A 19,702-nucleotide genomic window follows, 5' to 3' on the forward strand; every position below is an offset into this window, starting at 1 on the left:
GAATGGATGTCAGTTTAATGTGGCAAAATGTAAGGTTATGCATTTTGGGGTGAAAAGATTGGCGGCAGTTTACTGCATTGGTGGAACCCTGCTCCAGGAAATTGATGAGGCATGAGATTTAGGAGTGTTGGTAGATAAGGAATTGAAATTTAGGGGACACATTGCAAAAGTGACCAAAACAGCTCATCAAATCACTTGGTTGCTGAAGAATATGTTGACAAGCAGAGACAAGCAGGTTATTGTTCCTCTGTATCGAGCCTTGATAAGACCCCATCTAGACTACTGTGCTCAGATTTGATCACCTAGGTTTCTTCTTGATGGGGAGGAGGTGGAGAGGATCCAGAGGTGAGTGACCAAGATGATAGCAGGTCTGTGGAATGAACCGTATGAGAACAGGTTGAGGATTTGTGGGTTGCAAAAATTGGTTGATAGGCGGAGGAGGGGAGATATGATTGAGACATTCAAATTACTGAAGGGTTTCTATAAAATTAATTCAGAAGATATTTTTGAAAACAGGGCTGGTTGTGGGAGGACTAGGGGACATCCATGGAAACTGGGCAAAAGTGTGGTTAGTAAAGGTGTTAGAGCTGGGTTCTTTACTTTTAGAGTAGTGAATGAGTGGAATGCGCTCCCTGAGTCTGTGGTGGATGCTGTGACAGTGAATGAGTTTAAGGCGAGGTATGATAGATACTGTATGAATGTCGAATAGTTGTGATGAATATGATTTGGGCCTCTCTCGATGAGTCTAATGACTCCTGGAGTTGCCCGTAATAATAATAATAATAATAATATTCACCGTTAAATCTATATCTGCTTTTAATAGTTCATTTGGTATACCATCTATACCAGCTGCTTTTCCATTTTTATTTTCTGTTAGTGTTTTTTGTATTTTTTTTTTTTTAAATTTCTTTGGTGATTATTTTTAATATATATATTTTTTTCCTTTCTGATATTTAAATTTCTTTTTCAGGTTTGTCTCTATTCATTATCTCTTTGAAGTATTCTACCCATCTTTTTATTTTCTTTTTATTATTGTTTATTTTATTTCCTTGTTTGTCTTTAATGATATCTCTTCTTTTATGTGTCATTGTTCTCAAAATATTATAAAGAGTGTCCCAAAATTCACGCAAGATTTAAATTTAGCGCCATTTGTGCGGTAAAGTGTTGCCAACGAGAAAAAAAAGACAGCATGACAGCTGACAGTTCAGGGTTATTAAAAATGGAGTGCTACACGAAAGAACAACACATTTTCATTGTTGAGCAATATTTTAAAAATAATGAAGGTTTGGCAGCTACAGTTTGCAATTTTCGTACAAAATATGGTCGGAATAGTGATTTAACTTCATCAACTGTGAAAAGATTAATTAAAAAATTCAAGGAAACTGGATCAATTAGTGATCTTATACACTCTGGCCATCCTTCAACAAGTCATTCAACAGAAAACATCGAAGCAGTTTGTGAGAGTGTTGCTGAGAGTCCAGGAACATCAATTCGGCCGTGGTCTTGAATTGGGCATTTCGAGAAGCTCTCTGCAGTGTATTCTCATGAAAGATTTGCATCTTTATGCTTACAAAGTTCAACTGACTCAAGAACTGAAGCCTACTTACCACACACAGCGAAGAGAGTTCGTTGAATGGATTATGGAACAACAACAAGTGGATGTTTATTTTTTGAACAAAATCATCTTCAGCGATGAGGCTCATTTTCATCTTGATGGCTTCGTTAATTGACAAAATTGTCACATTTGGGGTTCAGAAAATCCACAAGTGATTGTTGAGAAACAAATGCATCCACAACGTGTCACTGTTTGGTGCGGATTTTGGACTGGAGGCATCATCGGTCCATTCTTCTTCGAAAATGCGGCTGGTAAGGCAATAACAATTAATGGTGCTCACTATTGCGACATGATAATCCAGTTTTTTGTGCCTAAATTGCAAGATATGGATGTGGTCGACATGTGGTTTCAACAAGACGGTGCCACATGCCATACAGTCCAAGAAACAATTCAATTACTGCATGAGTCATTTCCTGGTTGTGTAATTTCCCGTTTTGGTGATCAGAATTGGCTGCCCAGATCATGTGACTTAATGCCGTTGGACTTTTTTCTTTGGGGTTTTTTGAAGTCTAAGGTTTATGCCAACAAGCCCACGACCACCGACGCTTTGAAGGAGGAAAATGAGCGCTGTATCAACGAAATTCAGCCACATTTATGCAAAACGGTCATGGAAAATTTCGACAAAAGAGTGCGTATGTGCCAGCAAAGCCTTGGAGGCCATTTACCCGATATGCTATTCCATGCATAACCCTATACTGTATACTTTATGAATCAATAAGAAATTACAATTTTTAATTAAAAACCTGTGTTTTCTATCAAAATTACTTCTTGCGTGAATTTTGGGACACCCTGTATAATGTTTTAGTATCAACCTTTATTAGCTGCAATTTTGCCTCATTTAGCAGGCTTTCAATAAACTCTCTTTTCTTACATTTCTCTTAATCTCTTTATGTATTTTTTTATATTTCTCTTGTAAGCTGATGTTATTCCTATCTTGTATTATTTTTTCTTTATTTCTTTAATTTTGGGTTTTGTGTATGAAGATATTCATTCTTTGCCTTTTCTTCTATGCACTTCTAGTATTTTTTCTGCAGCTTCCTAGTATACGTTTTTAATACCGATCCATATTTCTTCAATGCTTCTGAATTTATGTTTAATGAGCAAACCTCTACTGAATATTTTCTTTTAGCTCCCATATTTTTCAGTTTATACATTCTATTTTGTCTATTATATCAGGGCCCAATGGGACCTGTATGAGATATTAAGCTGATAAGAACAGATACTACACTTTGATCTTAGCCAAAAGGCCGAGAAGCGATGGCAGCAATCGCTCGGCCGACTTTGGGTGGTCGCAAGTTATTAGAGCATGTGTGTGTGTGTGTGTGTGTGTGGCATGGTCTGCGTCTGTCAAAAACACTACACATTGCCTCCAGAAGATGCTCGCTTTGTGGCTGCCAACTCAACCCTCATGACATTTCCCCCCCCTTCGGTTAATCCTTTTCCCATCCATTGTTCGATCACTGCTCAGTGATGAGGATTGCAGTAGTGGTGCCATAACAGGGTGACTTGAATGCTGCCTCCAACCCGCCCACCCCAGAAAGCTAGTGACTGAACTCTGGCTTCTTTTCTTTAGTTTCTTTAGTAGAGGTGGTGCAATAACAGGGCGATTTGCAGCAAAGCTCTAAGCCCAACCCATGATTAAAAAAATCTATCTCCCCAATCAGCCATTCTTCGATTGCTTTTAGTAATGAGCTGACCCTGGAAGTAGTGCAATACCAGGGCAACTCGTGGCAAAGGTGGAGCAAGCTCCAAACACTCCACCTCTTTCCAAAAATCAGTTTAATATCTTGGGCCCCGAATCAGATATTAAGCTGATAAGAAGAGATCTTGTTTGAGTACCATTACTGTTTATTCTAACTGAAGTCAGACGTCTTCCATGACCAAAGCACATCTCTGCCAAGGCCTATGGAAGATATATACTCATTGATAAAACATAATTATTAAAGTTTCAGCCTAAGTTTCCACTTCTTTAATTACACTTTATACCCTTTGTTAATTACCATTTTGAATGTATGAATTTCCCATTGGTCTCTTCCGTCATTGCCAGCACTGGCTATTGTTTCAGCCGAGGGGATTTATAGACTTTGCAGGCCTGGGAATCCTGTTGAAACTTATGATCTGAAGGTAGGAGGCAGATAGGAAAGCAGAAGTAAAACTGGGCTTGAAGTGGGTGGGGTGGGTGGGTTTCTATTCATTACTTGGATTGAGGATCTAACTAGCAAAAGGTGTCAGTCCCTTTTCTAGTTTCTGTTCACTGTGCAGTCTACATCACCCTAACCTATTAGGGTTAGTTTGCAGACCGCACGGTGAAACAGGGATTAATTATATTCAATAATATACTAATTTCTAAATAAATCTAAAAACTTGGATATCTTTTTTACTGAGTTACTAAATCAATATATATACACACTTTTTTTTTTTGATAATTTAATTATTGCTTGAGAAATTGGGCTAACTTGATAAAAACTGGATACCTTATTTAACGGAAATAAGTAGGCTAAAGAAGGAAAACCAGAGGGGGGAGGACTGTGGCCCGAGTGATGCAGTCCACAAAGAGCTGCACCGCCTCGATGTAGGCCTTTGCTGCTCGGGTTCCATTGGGCCGACCCCCTCTTCTGTGAACTGTAAAGAGAGGACAAGGTCTACTTTGCCCCTGATACTTTTTCATGATGGGCCTGCACAAGATCTGAAATTAGATCTTTGTCTATCCTGACAATTGTGTCATATAGCGCTTTTACTTCTTTATTTTGTGCAAGAAAACCTAAGTCCTCTGGAGTAAACGCAGTTATTCGTCAATTACGAGGTCTGCCCAATTGAGACCCACAACATCAGAGGCCCATCCTTTCAGTGATGTAAACATAAGGTTCCTCGTTTTCTATCGCTTTTTTGATTTTCTTGGCAGTCTTGGGCTTTCCGGTAAAATTTTCCATTATTGTATCTCCCACATATATGACATTGAAGGCTTGATCATCTTCTTTATCCGTTATTCTATTGTTGGTTTCCTAGGCCTCCGTTGTGGAGGGTATATTTTCTTCTTCTATTTCTTCTATGCCTTCTTCATCTTCTTTTTCTTCTTCTCCTCCTTTTTCTTCCTTTTCTATTTCTTCTATGCCTTCTTCTTCTTCCTTTTCGATTGTTCCTTTGGTGGGTAGAGGAGGGAATTCTTCAAGTGATATAATAGTAAAGTTGACCGTCGGGCACTGGTATTTCCTGTGTTCTAGGTTGCCACAGTGGTTGCAGGGTTCCTTACATGTTGGCTGTGAATGTCCATGATGGCGCAGTTCCCACACCTATTCATCAGGCAGTCCTTTGCAAGGTGGTCATTCTTTTTGCATCTACTGCACAATTTTATTACCCCTTGGTAGTAAGTCATGACAAGATGCCCTTTTATATTGACGAAGTTTGGTACTGGCTTCATTATTTTCATTTTCACGTAGATTCTGTCTCCTTGCTCAATTTGCAGGTATTTGTCAAATTGTGATCTGACAATTTCTATTACCATTCCATATTCTTCAAAGGCAGTTTCGAGGATTATGTTATTGATCTCCACCAGCAATTTTCGGAGATAGACGAACGTTATCCCGCTGCTGCCAACTGTTGTCGCACGGTGCTGTACATTTCCTATAGCAATCCCATTCTCTATCAGTTAGTCTTTCATCCAGTAGTTTTTGGTGGTTACCTCATACAGGCCATTTGGATAATCCCAACAATTAATGTTGCGGATGTTCACCACACTGACCGCATTCACTGCAGCGTCTGCGACCTCCTCAGGTTTGACGGGCTTCAGCAGGGTAAACCGAATGGTCAAATCCCTCTCGATCTGTCAGCTAACCATTCCCTGGTGCAGGTCGGCAAGTGCAGGGCAGGGAACAGGAGGGAGACTATTAAGGAAATAAATGGAAGTTTTTACCATAAGTCGTCGGTCCTCTTCTTCTATCTATCCTCTGGACTGGCACTGGAGCAGGAACAGATGCTACCCTCTGGTCTGGCACTGGAACAAGTACTACCCTCTTGTCTGGCACTGGAGCTTTCATTCACAATCACAAACAGATATTACACTTTTTTCTTAGCCAAAAGGCCGAGAAGCGATGGCAGCAATCGCTCGGCTGACTTCAGGTGGTCGCAAGTGACGAGTGCACGTGTGTGGTGTGGTCTGCTTCTGTCAAAAACACTACACATTGCCTCCAGAAGATGCTCACTTTGTGACCACCAACTCAACCCTCATGACACTTGCCCCCCTTTGGTTAATCCTTTTCTCGTCCATCGTTCGATCACTGCTCAGTGACGAGGCATAACAGGGTGACTCAAATGCTGCCTTGGGATTCGAGTCGAAAATCTTCATTGATCTTATTTTAATTTCTCCTATTACTAAAAAATGGTCTGTGTAAGTGTCTGTTCCTATCATTGATCTCATATTCAAAAGAGATCCTCTCGATTTTCCTTGTATCATCATATGATCAATTTGGTTATATATTTTTCCATCTGGTGCTCTCTCCATATTACTTGATGTATATTTTTATGCTTGAAGATGGATCCTCCTATTGCTAATTCATTTGTCATGCAGAATTTATATTCTGCATGTCAAAAATCCAGACATAAATCCAGAAAAAAAAAAAAAATCCTTCAGAACTAATGAATACTGATATAACAAATTTGGTATGAAATTTATCAAAAAGACAAAAATAAGTTCTATAAGTTCTTCATCAAGAATTTATAGAGCAAGTAAAATATTGGCACTATTCAGGAAAAATTTTAATAAGGAAAGCAAATTAAACATGGAAACTAATATGTGAACAAGAAAAGCCAGCATGGAAGAGAGCTAACAGAATGAATTTATATGGAATCAGAAAAATTAGCCAAAACACTAAATTAGCAATATACAAAACAAAAGTTCAAAACCAATTTTTATGGATTTGAGAGGTGGATAAGAAACAAAACAAAACAAAAAAACAAAAATGAGAGTTTGAGCAAAACTAAGGAAGTGAACAGATGACAGATTAAATAGAACAGTTTGTGAGGTTGCATATGGTCAATTAAACTGGAGAGAAAAGGTTAGTAAAGTTCGTATTCGATTCAAGGATGGAAGAAAGACCAAGATCTAGATGGATTAATGCAATTAGAAGTGCTTAGAGAACTGAAATTAAAGATCTAACAATAGTGGAGAATGGAAAATAAAGCAAAGAGACATTATATGATACCACTGACTTTTTTTTCATGTAAATCCTACTGCAAAAGTTTAAAAACCCTACCATAGTGATATAACTAAATATGGAACTTTTTCAAGCCACTTGAGGCGACAATAAGAAAATAATGTGGTAGTCGTATAGCAGGGTATAAAAATCATCTACCACCAAAAGTCTTTCAGAAACATTTATGCCACAGTGCAATTCAAACTCATAACCAGTTTGGCTGGAGAGCAGAGATGTAGGTCAATGTTGTTTTAAAGATATAAAGAAATTTCCAAAAAAAAAAAAAAAAGGTGTGGGGAATGCTCTTGTTTGGAATGATTCAAATGAAGATCTTCTGAATGAAACACATTATTCTTTTAACTGCAACACTCAGTTCAATAAAGTTAGAAAAGAAATTAACAATTTGTAGGGAAAAAAAGCCAACAACTATCACTAGTCCTACAGCAAAGAATAAATTTCAAAATTTTACTTGGGGGGGGGGGAGAATAAACTGCTATTTATTTATTTATTTTAAAGCTATAGATATGCTTACTCTCTGCCACAGATATTCTTATAGAATGAGATATTTAGGAGTTTAGTCAAGATTTTTCTTTTTGAGTTATTCTCAGGATCTCCATAATGCTTAGAACCATCTTTTATAAGCTGATCTTATATTTCATTTGACAAGATATAAATATCTTGGTTGCTGGCTTAATGAACGGTGGGATCCAGAAATAGATATAAAGACAAGGATTGAAGTTGCACGGCAGTCCTTCATGAAAATGAGAACACTATTCTGCAATAAAGACCTAAACATGGAAGTCAGATGCCGAAAGCTGAAATGCTACGTGTGGTCTATTCTGCTCTATGGAGTTGAAACATGGACATTGAAGGCGACAACCATCAAGAAAATCGAAGCCTTTGAGATGTGGCTATACAGAAGAATGCTAAAGATATCATGGACAGAAAAAATTACCAATGAAGATGTCTTAAAATCTATTGGCAAAGCTAAACATCTTGTACAAATAATCAAGAAACGAAAAACATCATATCTTGGACACATCATGAGAAACAGCAAATACCAACTTCTACAAACTATTTTGGTAGGAAGAATTGATGGCAAAGGAACTAGAGGAAGAAAAAGAATATCATGGTTTGACAACATCAAGACGTGGACAGGAAAGAGCGGTGCACAACTGCTCAGATTAGCACAAGAGTGCAGTTTGTTCGCCAAGATGGTCGCTGACCTTCGATAGAAGATAGCACAATAAGAAGAAGATATTTCATTTCTAAATTAAAAGAGCAAAGTTTTCACAAAGCAGTCAGCATTTCTTTTTGAACGGAAATTATAGGTCAGATTATAAGTGTCATAAAAACTGGAATAGTCTGATTAGTTTGGATATATGAATGGATTTCCCAAATTTAAAGATTAATTTATCTTTGGTAGATAATATTCTGAAATTCTGTGTAAAAATTAAACTTTACCATGGTTTATATTTTGAAATGAGTAATTGAATCAGAAAATCATTAAGATTTCTGACTAATCTGAAGAGTCAAAAAATGTCTACATTTTCAGTGGCTTCCCCATTAAAATTTAAAATTCTGAATATTATGTGGGGCTCATGCACAATGCAATTTTTTCTGAAAAAAAATTCTATACAGACACCTGATTATCAAATTTGAGAATACTCTAATAGGAAAATGAAAATATGGAAGAAGGAAATAGAAAGAAAAATTATCCCAACTAGATTTTATGAACACTGATAAACAAATGCATACACATATTTGGTCCAATTCTTAACTCAAAACACAACAGTGAATACCTATATCCTGTATTGCCGTTAAACAGATTCCATTAGTTTGATTTGGCCTTTCTTACCATCCCGGTCACCCTTCTTGCTTGTGCTTTGTACTGCTCACGTGTATGCTGATCACTTTTTCCTTTATATTCTCTCACTCCACAATGTTTTCTTTTACGGCTTCTGTTTTATATTCCTATTCATCCACTTAATTCCAACTTGGTTTATCCTCCTGTCCTTGGGTATGCAGTCTGATACTGCTACCCTGAAGCAATCTCTGATCACTTGCAATGCACTATTGACATTCTTTATTGTAGCTTCTCAAGCCATGGCACTGTTTCAGGATGACTCCTGAGTTCCTCATAATCACCAACCTTATAGTTGCACATAAAACCCTTCTTGACAGAGAATTTCACGTTGGCTTCTCAGAACAAGATAACATAGCCACTCTCCCCAATTGGAGACAGAGTGTCTTCCCTGGTTATGGATATATGTTTATATATATATGTGTATAAATAAAAGACCAAAACAAGAGATCTTTTCAGAAAGATCAGTGAACTAACAGGGAAGTTTAGTGCCAAGGTGACAATATTGAAAAGTAAACACAAAAGATATCATACAGAAGCTGTAGACTTCAAAGAAAGTTGGAAAGAGTATACAGAAGCCCTTTACAGAAAGGACTTCAAAATTACTGAGAAATTGGAAGAGCTAGATTATACACAGGAGCCAGTACCACTGGATAGGGGAAACGAGGTGGGCAATGCAACAGCTATCCAGTAAGAAGGCACCAGGAGGAGATGGAATACCTATTGAGCTGCTCAAAGCCCTGGGAGAAGAGGCAGTTAAAATTTTAACAGCTCTATGTCAGCGAATTTGGATCACAACTAAATGGCCTAGGGAATGGAAAAAATCAGTTTATATACCTTTATTGAAGAAAGGCGATGTAAGAGAGAGCAAAAATTACAGAACTATAGCACTGATTTCTCATGCAAGTAAAGTTTTACTTAAGTTTTACTTAAGATCATTCAGAAAAGACTGGAACCATTCATGAAGAGAGAAATACCAGATGAACAGGCAGGATTTCGAAAAGGCAGAGGAACAAGAGATCAAATCACCAATGTGAGATGGATAACAGAAAGAACACAGGAATATCAAAAGAATGTCTACCTTTGTTTCCTTGACTATAGCATGCTTTTGACTCTGTAGATCATATGAAACTGTGGAATGTGTTAAAAACAATGGGAGTACCAGAGCATTTCATTATCCTTCTGAGGAATCTATATTATGAACAAGAAGCTACTGTCTGAACAGATTTTGGAGAAACTGAGTATTTCACAATAGGTAAAGGGGTGCGACTAGGATGTATTTTATCTCCGTACCTGTTTAACTTGTACAGCAAATACATTTTAAAAATGGCAGGGCAGGAGAAGTTTTCAGTTGAAATTTAAATTGGTGGAAGAAATAATAATTTGAGGTATGCAGATTGCTAGCACCTTGCAAAGAAGATTTGGAAGAACTTATTTTAAAAGTTAAAGAAGAAAGTGCTAAATATGGTCTTAAACTTAACCTCAAAAAGACAAAAGTTATGGCAACATGTGAACTTAATGATTTTGAAGTAGATGGGGAGAAAATGGAAGCGGTTAACAATTTTGTGCTCCTAGGATCCCAAATTGATCAAGATGGTTATTGTACTGAAGAAGTTAGAAGAAGATTATTACTCGGAAAGAAAGCAATGACAAATTTAAGCAAGAACTTTAAAGATATTAGCCTCGCAACAAAAATCAGAATCATGAAAGCAATGGTATTCCCTGTGGTACTGTATGGTTGTGAAAGTTGGATCAGAAAAAAAGTGAAAGAAGGAAGATGGATGCATTTGAATTATGGGTTTGGAGATGCTTACTAAGAATACCATGGACTGCAAAGCAAACCAATAAATCATTGATAGACAGAATAAAGCCTGATTGCTCTCTCTCAAAGCTATGATCATCAAGCAAAAATTGTCATACTTTAGACATATTATGCGAGCAAATGATAGTCTGGAGAAGATGATGGAAGCATAAGAAGAGGAAGACCAAGAATTAGATTGGTGGATGGAGTTAAAGAAGCAACTGGAATGTGCTTGGAAATTCTGAAAGATATGGCCAGGGACAGATCTGAATGGAGAATGTATGTTCATAGATCACCAGGAGTTGAAAACGACTCAATGGTACATAACAACAACAATATATGGATATTTATATGGATGTATATGGATACATGAATAATCTTCGGATGCTATTATCAGATCCAACACTCTCAAACCCTTTGTCCCCATCCATAACATGTTTCATGTAATTATCTCCTAGTAACTGCATAAATCCCACTTCCATCTTGCCATGCCCACATTGTTAAAATCTCCAATAATAATTGTTCAGCCTACACTCATTATGCTAATCTTCCTGCCGACACCCCCCCCCAGTCTATAGCAGCACCCAACAATGTATTTTGCCTATTCACCTCTATCTCACAGACAATCTCAAATGAACCATCTCCTTCAAACCTAAAATCCTCTTTAATTTCGAATTTTGGTGGTTATAATTCTTCAGTTATTATAAGCAATATCCTACCTCCTGTTCAGTTCCCTCTATCCTCCCTGAAAATGCAATACCCTTTACATTCCATTCCTTTAACTATATCATTTTCAGTCAACCTGGTCTCACTGATGCTTATAATTTTTGACCAAGTTGAAATTTTTTTAAAAATGTTTTTAATTAAAATTTTTTCTTACTCTACTATGTTTCTGATACTTCTTGCATTCATGTACATACATTTCAACATCCCTTTGCACCCATACATACGTGCTTTCGGTAGTTTTGTTTCTACCATCACGGTGACTTGCACACTTGCAGCAGTAATGCAGTGATGAGCGATAGAGTGATTTTTCAATCACAGTACGAATTGATACTGCAGAATTTCTGCTACGTAATTTAGCGTATGAAAGTTGCTTTCAAGTTGCGGTGGTGGATTATCCATAAAAAAGACAGAAAATGTATTTTGGTAGAAGAAAAGATGGCAATTCTGCGACGTGTAGATTGGCATGCCGGAACACGTGTGCATTTAGCAAAAGATCTTAGACTATCCGTGTCCACTTTGAACACAACAGTAAAAAACAGGTCAAGCATTGAACTCAATGCAAAGCAATCTGGCGCTATGTCAAAAAAAAAAAAAAAAAAAAAAAAACGAAAAGCAAAAACAATCAACAATTAAAGATTTTTTTTTTATAGATAAATGTAAGCAATTGTAAATTCATTTATTTTCAATTATTAAATTTTGTAATTGAGTATGTAGACTCACATACTAGCAGTAAGTCATCTTTTAGTCTTTTTTTTTTTTAATGTTTTTTTTACATTTCCTGCTATTTACACTTTTTTCCGTTAGTCCCCTGAAAAGTGTAAAAAAGGGGTTTTACTGTACATATATATGTAAATAAATTTATGTTTAATTGTACAGTATATTTATTTAATTAAAAAATATTAAGTGTATATCAGACAATTTGATTTTTGATGCATTCTAATGCATCAAATAACATCTTTGATAAAAACTCTTATTAGTCATGTGCAACTGTATGTAAGAATAATTCAGAATAATTCTTTGAAAGTTTACAAGATCAATCTCATAAGATCAATGAAAATTTCAAGCATTCATAATGGAATTTGAAATTAGCATTCCATTTCCTTTAGCTTGAAGAAGATAATGAAAAACTTAATGATTTTTTTCTGATATCAGTAATATCCTTATAACTGACTCAAACTTGAAGAAGAAAATGTTTCATACCTGATCAGTTTTATCAATATATATATATATATATATATATATATATATATATATTATTATTATTATTATTAATACGTGACATTTCCAGGGAGTCCAAGGACTCATCGAGGGAGGGCACCTGCTCGACAACTCTCCGTCTCCACCGCTCATTCCACCAATTACAGAGAACTGCATCATCTACACCAACGCCATCTAATGCCCAGCACCACTTAAACACACAATCACAAACATCCATGCCCATGGTGGATTCCACCCTGCAACCATTTGGGTGGAGAGCGGATATGCTAACCACTTGGCCAACCAGGCCGGCAGACCTATATATAAGGTTTTTTTGTTTTGTTTTTTAAATGCCTATGCTTTTTAATTGCAGTGAGTTGCCTTGCTGGATAAAGGCAGTCAATGAAAAAAAAAAAAAAAAAGATACAGCAGTTCAAGAGTTCTGATAAAAATTCAACATCTGAATGCTATTAAAACTATTAGAGAGATACCTATAGAATGAACACCCCAAACCCATTCTGAAGGGAGTTTGACAGAAATTCTGCTTAAAGTTAATAGAAGACTGAAGGTTTTCAATCGCCTTTGGAAAAGGCAACAACAAATATGATTAAGATAGTGAACTGTTGGTTCTATATGTCTCTACTCAAGATGTAAATGAATTGCTATACAGCTCTGTCTATAGTGCTGCTATACAGTTCACACTCTGTATTTACAAGAACATAGGCTCACTATCATGAATTGAAGTTATGAGGACTGAGGACTAAATTTATGATGGCTTGTGCAACATTATTCCAGGAATCAATTAGTAATAATTAGTATTAGTATATATCAATTAGAATCAATAAATACAAATATTAAAGATATTTGTATTTATTGAGATTATGCATATTTTTCTTTTAGTATGGGCTACATTGTGGACAGCCCATATTATGCTTGGCATAACTTTTTAAAATACTTCATACATAAATGAGCCAATTAATGACAAGAGATTAAGATGTTAATTATGAGTGTGCACTATTTAACTGGATTTTTAACACGCTTTCACACACTCTGAACAGACTTATCAAATCCAGTTGACTAAGATTCAAAATGATTTAAATAATAAAAATTATGAAACCGAGTTGAATCTCCATAAGAGGTTTTCAACCGTACAAAGAACAGTGAAATCAAATATTTTCAAAAAACAACAGGAATTCAATACAAAGCAAAAGGAGCAGTACAAGGAAAACAAGGTAACGTGTCTTAGTTTTGAATGGCTATGGAACTGTGCCATGTCCAGACTTACCGAACATGGCACAGATGCATTACAGCAAAATGGTATGCTGTGCATGTTGCCAGTATCATTCAAGAGCAATTCAAACATAAGAGTGACATCAGGGTGTTATCACTGCCACTGAATTCGGCATATCTGAATTCTCAGAACATCTTTTGGATTACATGGATCAAGAGATCTAGTGCTTGAACACTCTGTCCTACACGTGCATATTTATGAGAAGCAATCCTTACAAACTGGTATATCATACCTCCTGCAACATAAATTGAATCTTTAAAGGTACCTGTGGAATAACAATCAATGAAAAAACATGATAACCACAGTAATAAACCTCAATAAAATAGCACAAATATTCATACTGAAATGAATAGTATACTGCCCATGTGTGGAACAAGCAATTCAAAGAATGGGAATATAAGGTGATACAACAATCGGTTTACCAATTGAAATAGTTGTCACATGTCAGAGTAATATTTTTATTAAAAAAAATATTTTTGATGGTTATGATGAGATGAGAATTTCCCAAATGGGAGAGAGAGACTTCATTCTGACTCAGATTCAACTAGTGCAAAAGGATGTCCCAACTTTCTTAGAAAGAATTAACATTTAAAACTGCTTCTATGGAGAAGATGAGTTTCAGTCCACAGGATACTGTGTTTAATATCAATGAAATGCTGCAGAAGACCAGACTTTAGAGGTTTCAGGTATTTGACATAGTAGTGATGTTTACTAATTCTTTTTTTTTTCCACTGAACAGCCAGTCTGCCCAAAATAGCATTCACAAGAGATATAGTAAACACTAACTAATGACAGAAACAACACCTTTTTTTGTAGATGGCAAGAGATTAGAGATTTTGTTGATAGGAAAGTATGTGGAATTGAGGTGAAATATTTGTGCTATTTCATAGTTCATTACTGTGGTGGTCTTGTTTTGTTGCTCCAGCAATGAACAAAAGACGATAACCATAGTTACAAATATTACTCGTTAAAAATTTTCAACCAGGCTGTGCATTATATATATTTATATTTAAAATTTAAAAAAATGTAATTATTGCTTACGTTGCACCTGATCTATTCTGACTCGATAAAGGCATGACTGTAGCAGTTACACTAAAGGAAATTTTATTAGCGACTGTACTGGAAGAAGTTGTTCCAATGCCCCGCTTCTTTAATGCACTTTTCTTAGGTACTGCAGATAACTGAGGCTCTTTGGCAGGTATTTCTTCTACTATTTCAGTATCTATTAGAATTTCAGACTGTGGAATGCGTTTTAAACGAGGTGTAGGAATCCTATTATCTTCATGGTCTCCTGCTGCTTGTTCTCTAAAACCTAGAGGAGGAAATTCACATAAAAAAATTTTGTAAGCAGGAAAGTTTTTTTTTTTTTTTTGGAAGCAGGCATGCAATACATGTACAACTTTATTCACAAATATAAATCTTCAGAAACAAGATGCAAATATGAAGTATTTTATTTTTATATATTAGAGAAAGTCAGTTTCCATGAAACAAATACATTCAACATGGACATCCTTTATTACATGCAAAATTTATCATAAACGCCTTTTGTCCTTTTTTATTAAAATAAATAAGATCAACAATCTCCAGCTCTAGATACTATCATTGGAATAGTTTCGAAGAGTGGATAGAGATATCAATTAAGAATAGGACTACATTTTATAGGAATGCTGCTGGGATTAAAGCCAACATCCTTCAAAACTAGAACTGGCTGATAAGATTCTGGCACTCAGATCTAGTGTTCTCAATTACTCAAGTGTAAGAAAACATTGTACACATGAAGTATTTTCACATCAACTGCCTTAGTATCCCATAATGCAAAGCACACTTCCTTATGGATATGCATAATACTAAACATAAGGGAAAGTCACCACCCAAACCAGTTTTGACCTTTATTGATCCTCATTAGTGGAAACCAGATCCAGGAATACCAAGGTTGAATTAATGTAGAGGTCATATATTTACAAGAGGGAAGGGGCTGAAAAGTTCTGATAAACACCTAGAACAAAAATGATATTAAACAACTGATATAACCACAAGAAAGAACATATCTTAAAACCTTTAACCCCCAATGTTCCATCAAATTATAATAATTTGTTCTTTTTCTTTTAAAATACATAAGAAAACATGTCAGAGGTTTTGAAGAAATTTGAAGACACAGAGGTGCAGACTGTCATCAAATTTTTTGTACTGCAAGAAAAGTCCACAATTCAGATTCATCAAACTTTGTGAGAGTCTTCAGGGGACTGTGCCCCCAATATATCCGACAGTTACCAGATGGGTGGCCAAGTTTAAAACTAGGCATCCTGAAACAGCAGATGTCCCCAGGTCAGGAAGACCTTGCAGCTGTAAACTGTCCTACTTTGGTGAACAGGCAGGACAGCAAATGTCAGGATTTCAGAACAAAAACTACATCTAGTTTCACCAATACAGCCATTCTGGGCTTGCAGACCATGCTATGGATACCCGCCACAGAATACATTGGAAGAAAGCCATGTTAATACACTGCAGCAAATTTAAATATGAAAGATTGTCCATGGAATCAGTCTCAGCTCTAAAAAACTTTCCAAACCTCAACAAATTTGGGTGCATGAGACTGCCCCAAATTTGGGAAGCTTGCATCTTGAGAACTTCAGCCCAACAGCCAAAACCACCCAATATAGCCTGGTAGAGGGGTATCTTTAGGACTCTAGGAACAACAGTAGTTTTCTCTCTTCTGCCTCATTTGCTTTTTGTAGTGCCTGTGTGCACGTGTCATAGTTGTATGTTCTCATGAAGATGGAAATGTGACATTGCTGAAATATAGGAGGTATTTATTAAAGTTTCTTTTAATTAATATTTCAGTATACGTTGTAAATTCCTTAAATAATTTAATAGTCATGACCATAGGTCATGATTGCAGATGTACGATTTGTGACCTACCTGTCTCTGTCCAAAGTACACCAGCTTGCAAGAACAGGGTAGCAAGTTTATGGTGGGGTTTAAATGCTGTGTGGAGGTTGTACTTTTTAAAAGAATTGGCTATTTTATCTGATGTGCCACGGATGTAGGGTATGGTGATGGCATTTCTGAACTCCTTCTGATGAGATGGCCGGGGAATGGGGGAGGAACTGATATTTTAAATTCTGTAATTGCTGTAGTTATTGGAGATGGCTACAGTGATTACAGAATGGTCACGTCGCTAAAACCACTGTAGCGATTACAGAATTAAAAAATTAATCAGTTCCTTCCCCATTCCCTGGCCATCTTCTGCTGCTGATTGCACAAAATAAGTGTCATGTTTGTATTTGTTATAAAGAAGCACAGTACTTTTCTGCATTTGATTCTGTGCAGGGTGTTGATGGCATGGTCAGCTAAACCTGATCAGTCATAATTCTATCATAAAATCCCTAATTAATAGAGCCACCAACACTTATTCCAATCAGACTTTTCTCACAGCTGAATTTCCTTTTATTTATCACACATTCCTATCTAATAGCTATAATACATTTTGGAAAATTATGGAGACAACTACCATGTTTGAGTAAAACTTTAGTATAATTTTGGTTTTGGTTTATATTAAACTAAAGTTTTACTCAAACACAGTAGTTGTCTCCATAATTTTCCAAAATGTACTCGGATCACCGTGTAAGCCTAAAAGAAAACAATAGCTATAATGTTGAAAAACAACAATACTTACTCTTCCCTGCATCTCATTTCTCTCTTCACATACATATTACCAGTAATATCATTACTATTTCTTACATCCTCAGGAACTTTAGAAAAATGGATAGAACTTTAAAGTAATATAATCCCTGTACTGCATTCAAACCTGATTTGAAGTTATCTGCTCTTATATCCACTATCCTAGAGATAATCTTCCTTCCCTCTCAGTTCTAGGTTCATATAAAGTTCCTTGTTCTAACAACCTATCCTACTGTAGTCAAAACCAGAAAAATCTGTCAACATCCATCTTGAAGAACAGAAGAGATATATTCTTTGCAATAATTATGATCAGTCAGGTCTAGCTGAACATGCTTTGAACACCTTGCACAGAATCATATGAAGAAAAACCACTGTGCTTCGCTGCAACAAATAAAAACCTTTTTTGTTTTTGATTCAGCAGTAGACTTAAAAACCAACCAAATCATATCTTAACAAATATGGTTGTATAAAACTTCCTAAGATTTAGAAGACTAATTCTTAGACTTCTAGCCCAACAGCCAAACTCCTCTTGCCTGCAGCAACCACAGATATCCTCAGAGGAGTTCAGGTTTGTCTAATATCTTTCCCTTATTGTTTTTTGTATGCATTACAATTCTGATACAGTATCCCAGAAAATGTGACAGAGAAGAAATACTGAAACCATTAAATCTGTGCTTAAATTTTATTATTATTATTATTACTATAAGAGATCCCCTGCCCCAAGGACGCATTAAGGGAGGACCACACATCCTCTTGGATTCATTCATGCTATCTGCACTCAATCTTTAAAGACGAGAGTTTTTTTTTTGTTACTATATTAATTTTTAGTGTAACTTGTGGCATAGTAATTAAATAATAAAGTAATATGTAAAAACCACAGTGATATCTTTAATTAGTAAAAGGGCAAATATTTCGTACTAAAATTAATAGTACATCTTCAGTGTCTGTAACAGTAATAGGAATGGAATACAGGCAAAACGTTCGGATCACCTATTAAAATACAATTGTTACCGCGTGCTAGGAAATAATAGAAATAACAAATTTAATCTATTAAGATAAATGGTTTTTTTACATAAGATAAAAGTCTCCCAGATCTTTGAGAGAGACAAACAATCATTTCTATTTAAATTCGGTCGGTGTAAGATAATTTCACAACTTTCTTTGAATAAGTGTTCACATTTGAATCTGCATCTATGGAGGAGAACTGCTTTATCCCACTGGACACTATGAGTAGAGTCAATACTGTGCTGTTTCAGACCAGACTTCAGAGGTTTGTTATAATCAATATAATATTGATGTTCTTTTATTCTTTTTTCCAAAGAACGGCCATCCAAAATAAGAGACAAGGTATTTGGTAAACGCCAGCCAAAAGATACAGTTTATCCTTTGTAGAAAGTAATAAAGAAGAAATTTTGTTGATAGGAATATATGTTGGAATCAATTGATACTTTTTTAGAATTCTACCTATAGGTTCCGAGATTCCTGGAATGTACAGAATAGGAACTCTGCGGACTGTTGAAGAAATTGTAGGTGTTGGAACATAAGAGTCAAGTATCTGTTGGATTTGATTGGAGTTGTAATCATTTGATTCCATTAACTGTTTAATGATGGAAAGTTCTTGTTGTAAGATTATTGGGGAAGAGCAAACTTTATGTGCTCTATGAATTAGAGATATAAGAATGCCAAATGTTTGAGACATGTGGTGCGCAGACTTTTTGTGAATGTATCTGCCAGTAAATGTGGGTTTTTGAAAGATGCTTGTAGATAAGGTACCAGAAGATGTTCTAGTAAGGAGGATGTCCAAAAATGGTAAAGTACCAGAGTTTTCTTTTTCCATAGTGAATTGGATGCATGGGTGAAGGTTATTTATCCATTGTAGAAAGGTGGAAAGTTCATCTTCAATGTGTGGCCAAACAGCAAAAACATCATCGACGTAGCAGTACCAAAGTAGATTTTGTTTTTCCAACTGAAATAACCTGAGTGGAAGACATATTCGAATATCCTTTCAATATCTGGAAGGCAAACTTCATATAAAGAATTGAGTGTGTCAGTTACTGGGATATTGGTGAACAGAGAAATGATGTCAAAACTGACTAATATTTCAGAATCTGTAATTTTTATATCCTTGATTTTTTTCAAGAAAATCTGTTATGTTTTTTATATAGGATCCGTATATGCATTCTATACATTCACAAAAAAAGTCTGCGCACCACATGTCTCAAAAATTTGGCATTCTAAAATCTCTAATTCATAGAGCACATAAAGTTTGCTCTTCCCCGATAATCTTACAACAAGAACTTTCCATCATTAAAAAGTTAATGGAATCAAATGATTACAA

The 19,702-nt window shown here is 35.9% G+C and overlaps 1 protein-coding gene and 2 pseudogenes across 4 annotated transcripts in view; all 3 read right to left on the reverse strand.

Moving 5' to 3' along the window:
• Positions 1-19,702, reverse strand: part of LOC150107363 (phosphatase and actin regulator 2-like) — a 412,176-nt gene that overhangs the window by 246,449 nt on the left and 146,025 nt on the right. For all 4 annotated transcript variants that reach the window (XR_016548240.1, XM_090391839.1, XM_090391838.1 and 1 more), the window contains one exon: positions 14,725-14,995. Coding sequence is in view for 3 of the 4 variants with exons in the window: in XM_090391839.1 (XP_090247965.1) it covers positions 14,725-14,995 (271 nt within the window). In the remaining variant the exon portion in view is untranslated. The remainder of the gene's footprint in view (positions 1-14,724; positions 14,996-19,702) is intronic.
• On the reverse strand, positions 2,764-2,874 carry LOC150107364 (U2 spliceosomal RNA; annotated as a pseudogene).
• LOC150107365 (U2 spliceosomal RNA) lies at positions 3,298-3,467 on the reverse strand (annotated as a pseudogene).

The sequence above is a fragment of the Typopeltis vanoorti genome, chromosome 4 (assembly GCF_054136105.1).
Source record: "Typopeltis vanoorti isolate ZY-2024b chromosome 4, IOZ_Tvanoo_1.0, whole genome shotgun sequence".
In the NCBI taxonomy this organism is placed as follows: Eukaryota; Metazoa; Arthropoda; class Arachnida; order Uropygi; family Thelyphonidae; genus Typopeltis; species Typopeltis vanoorti.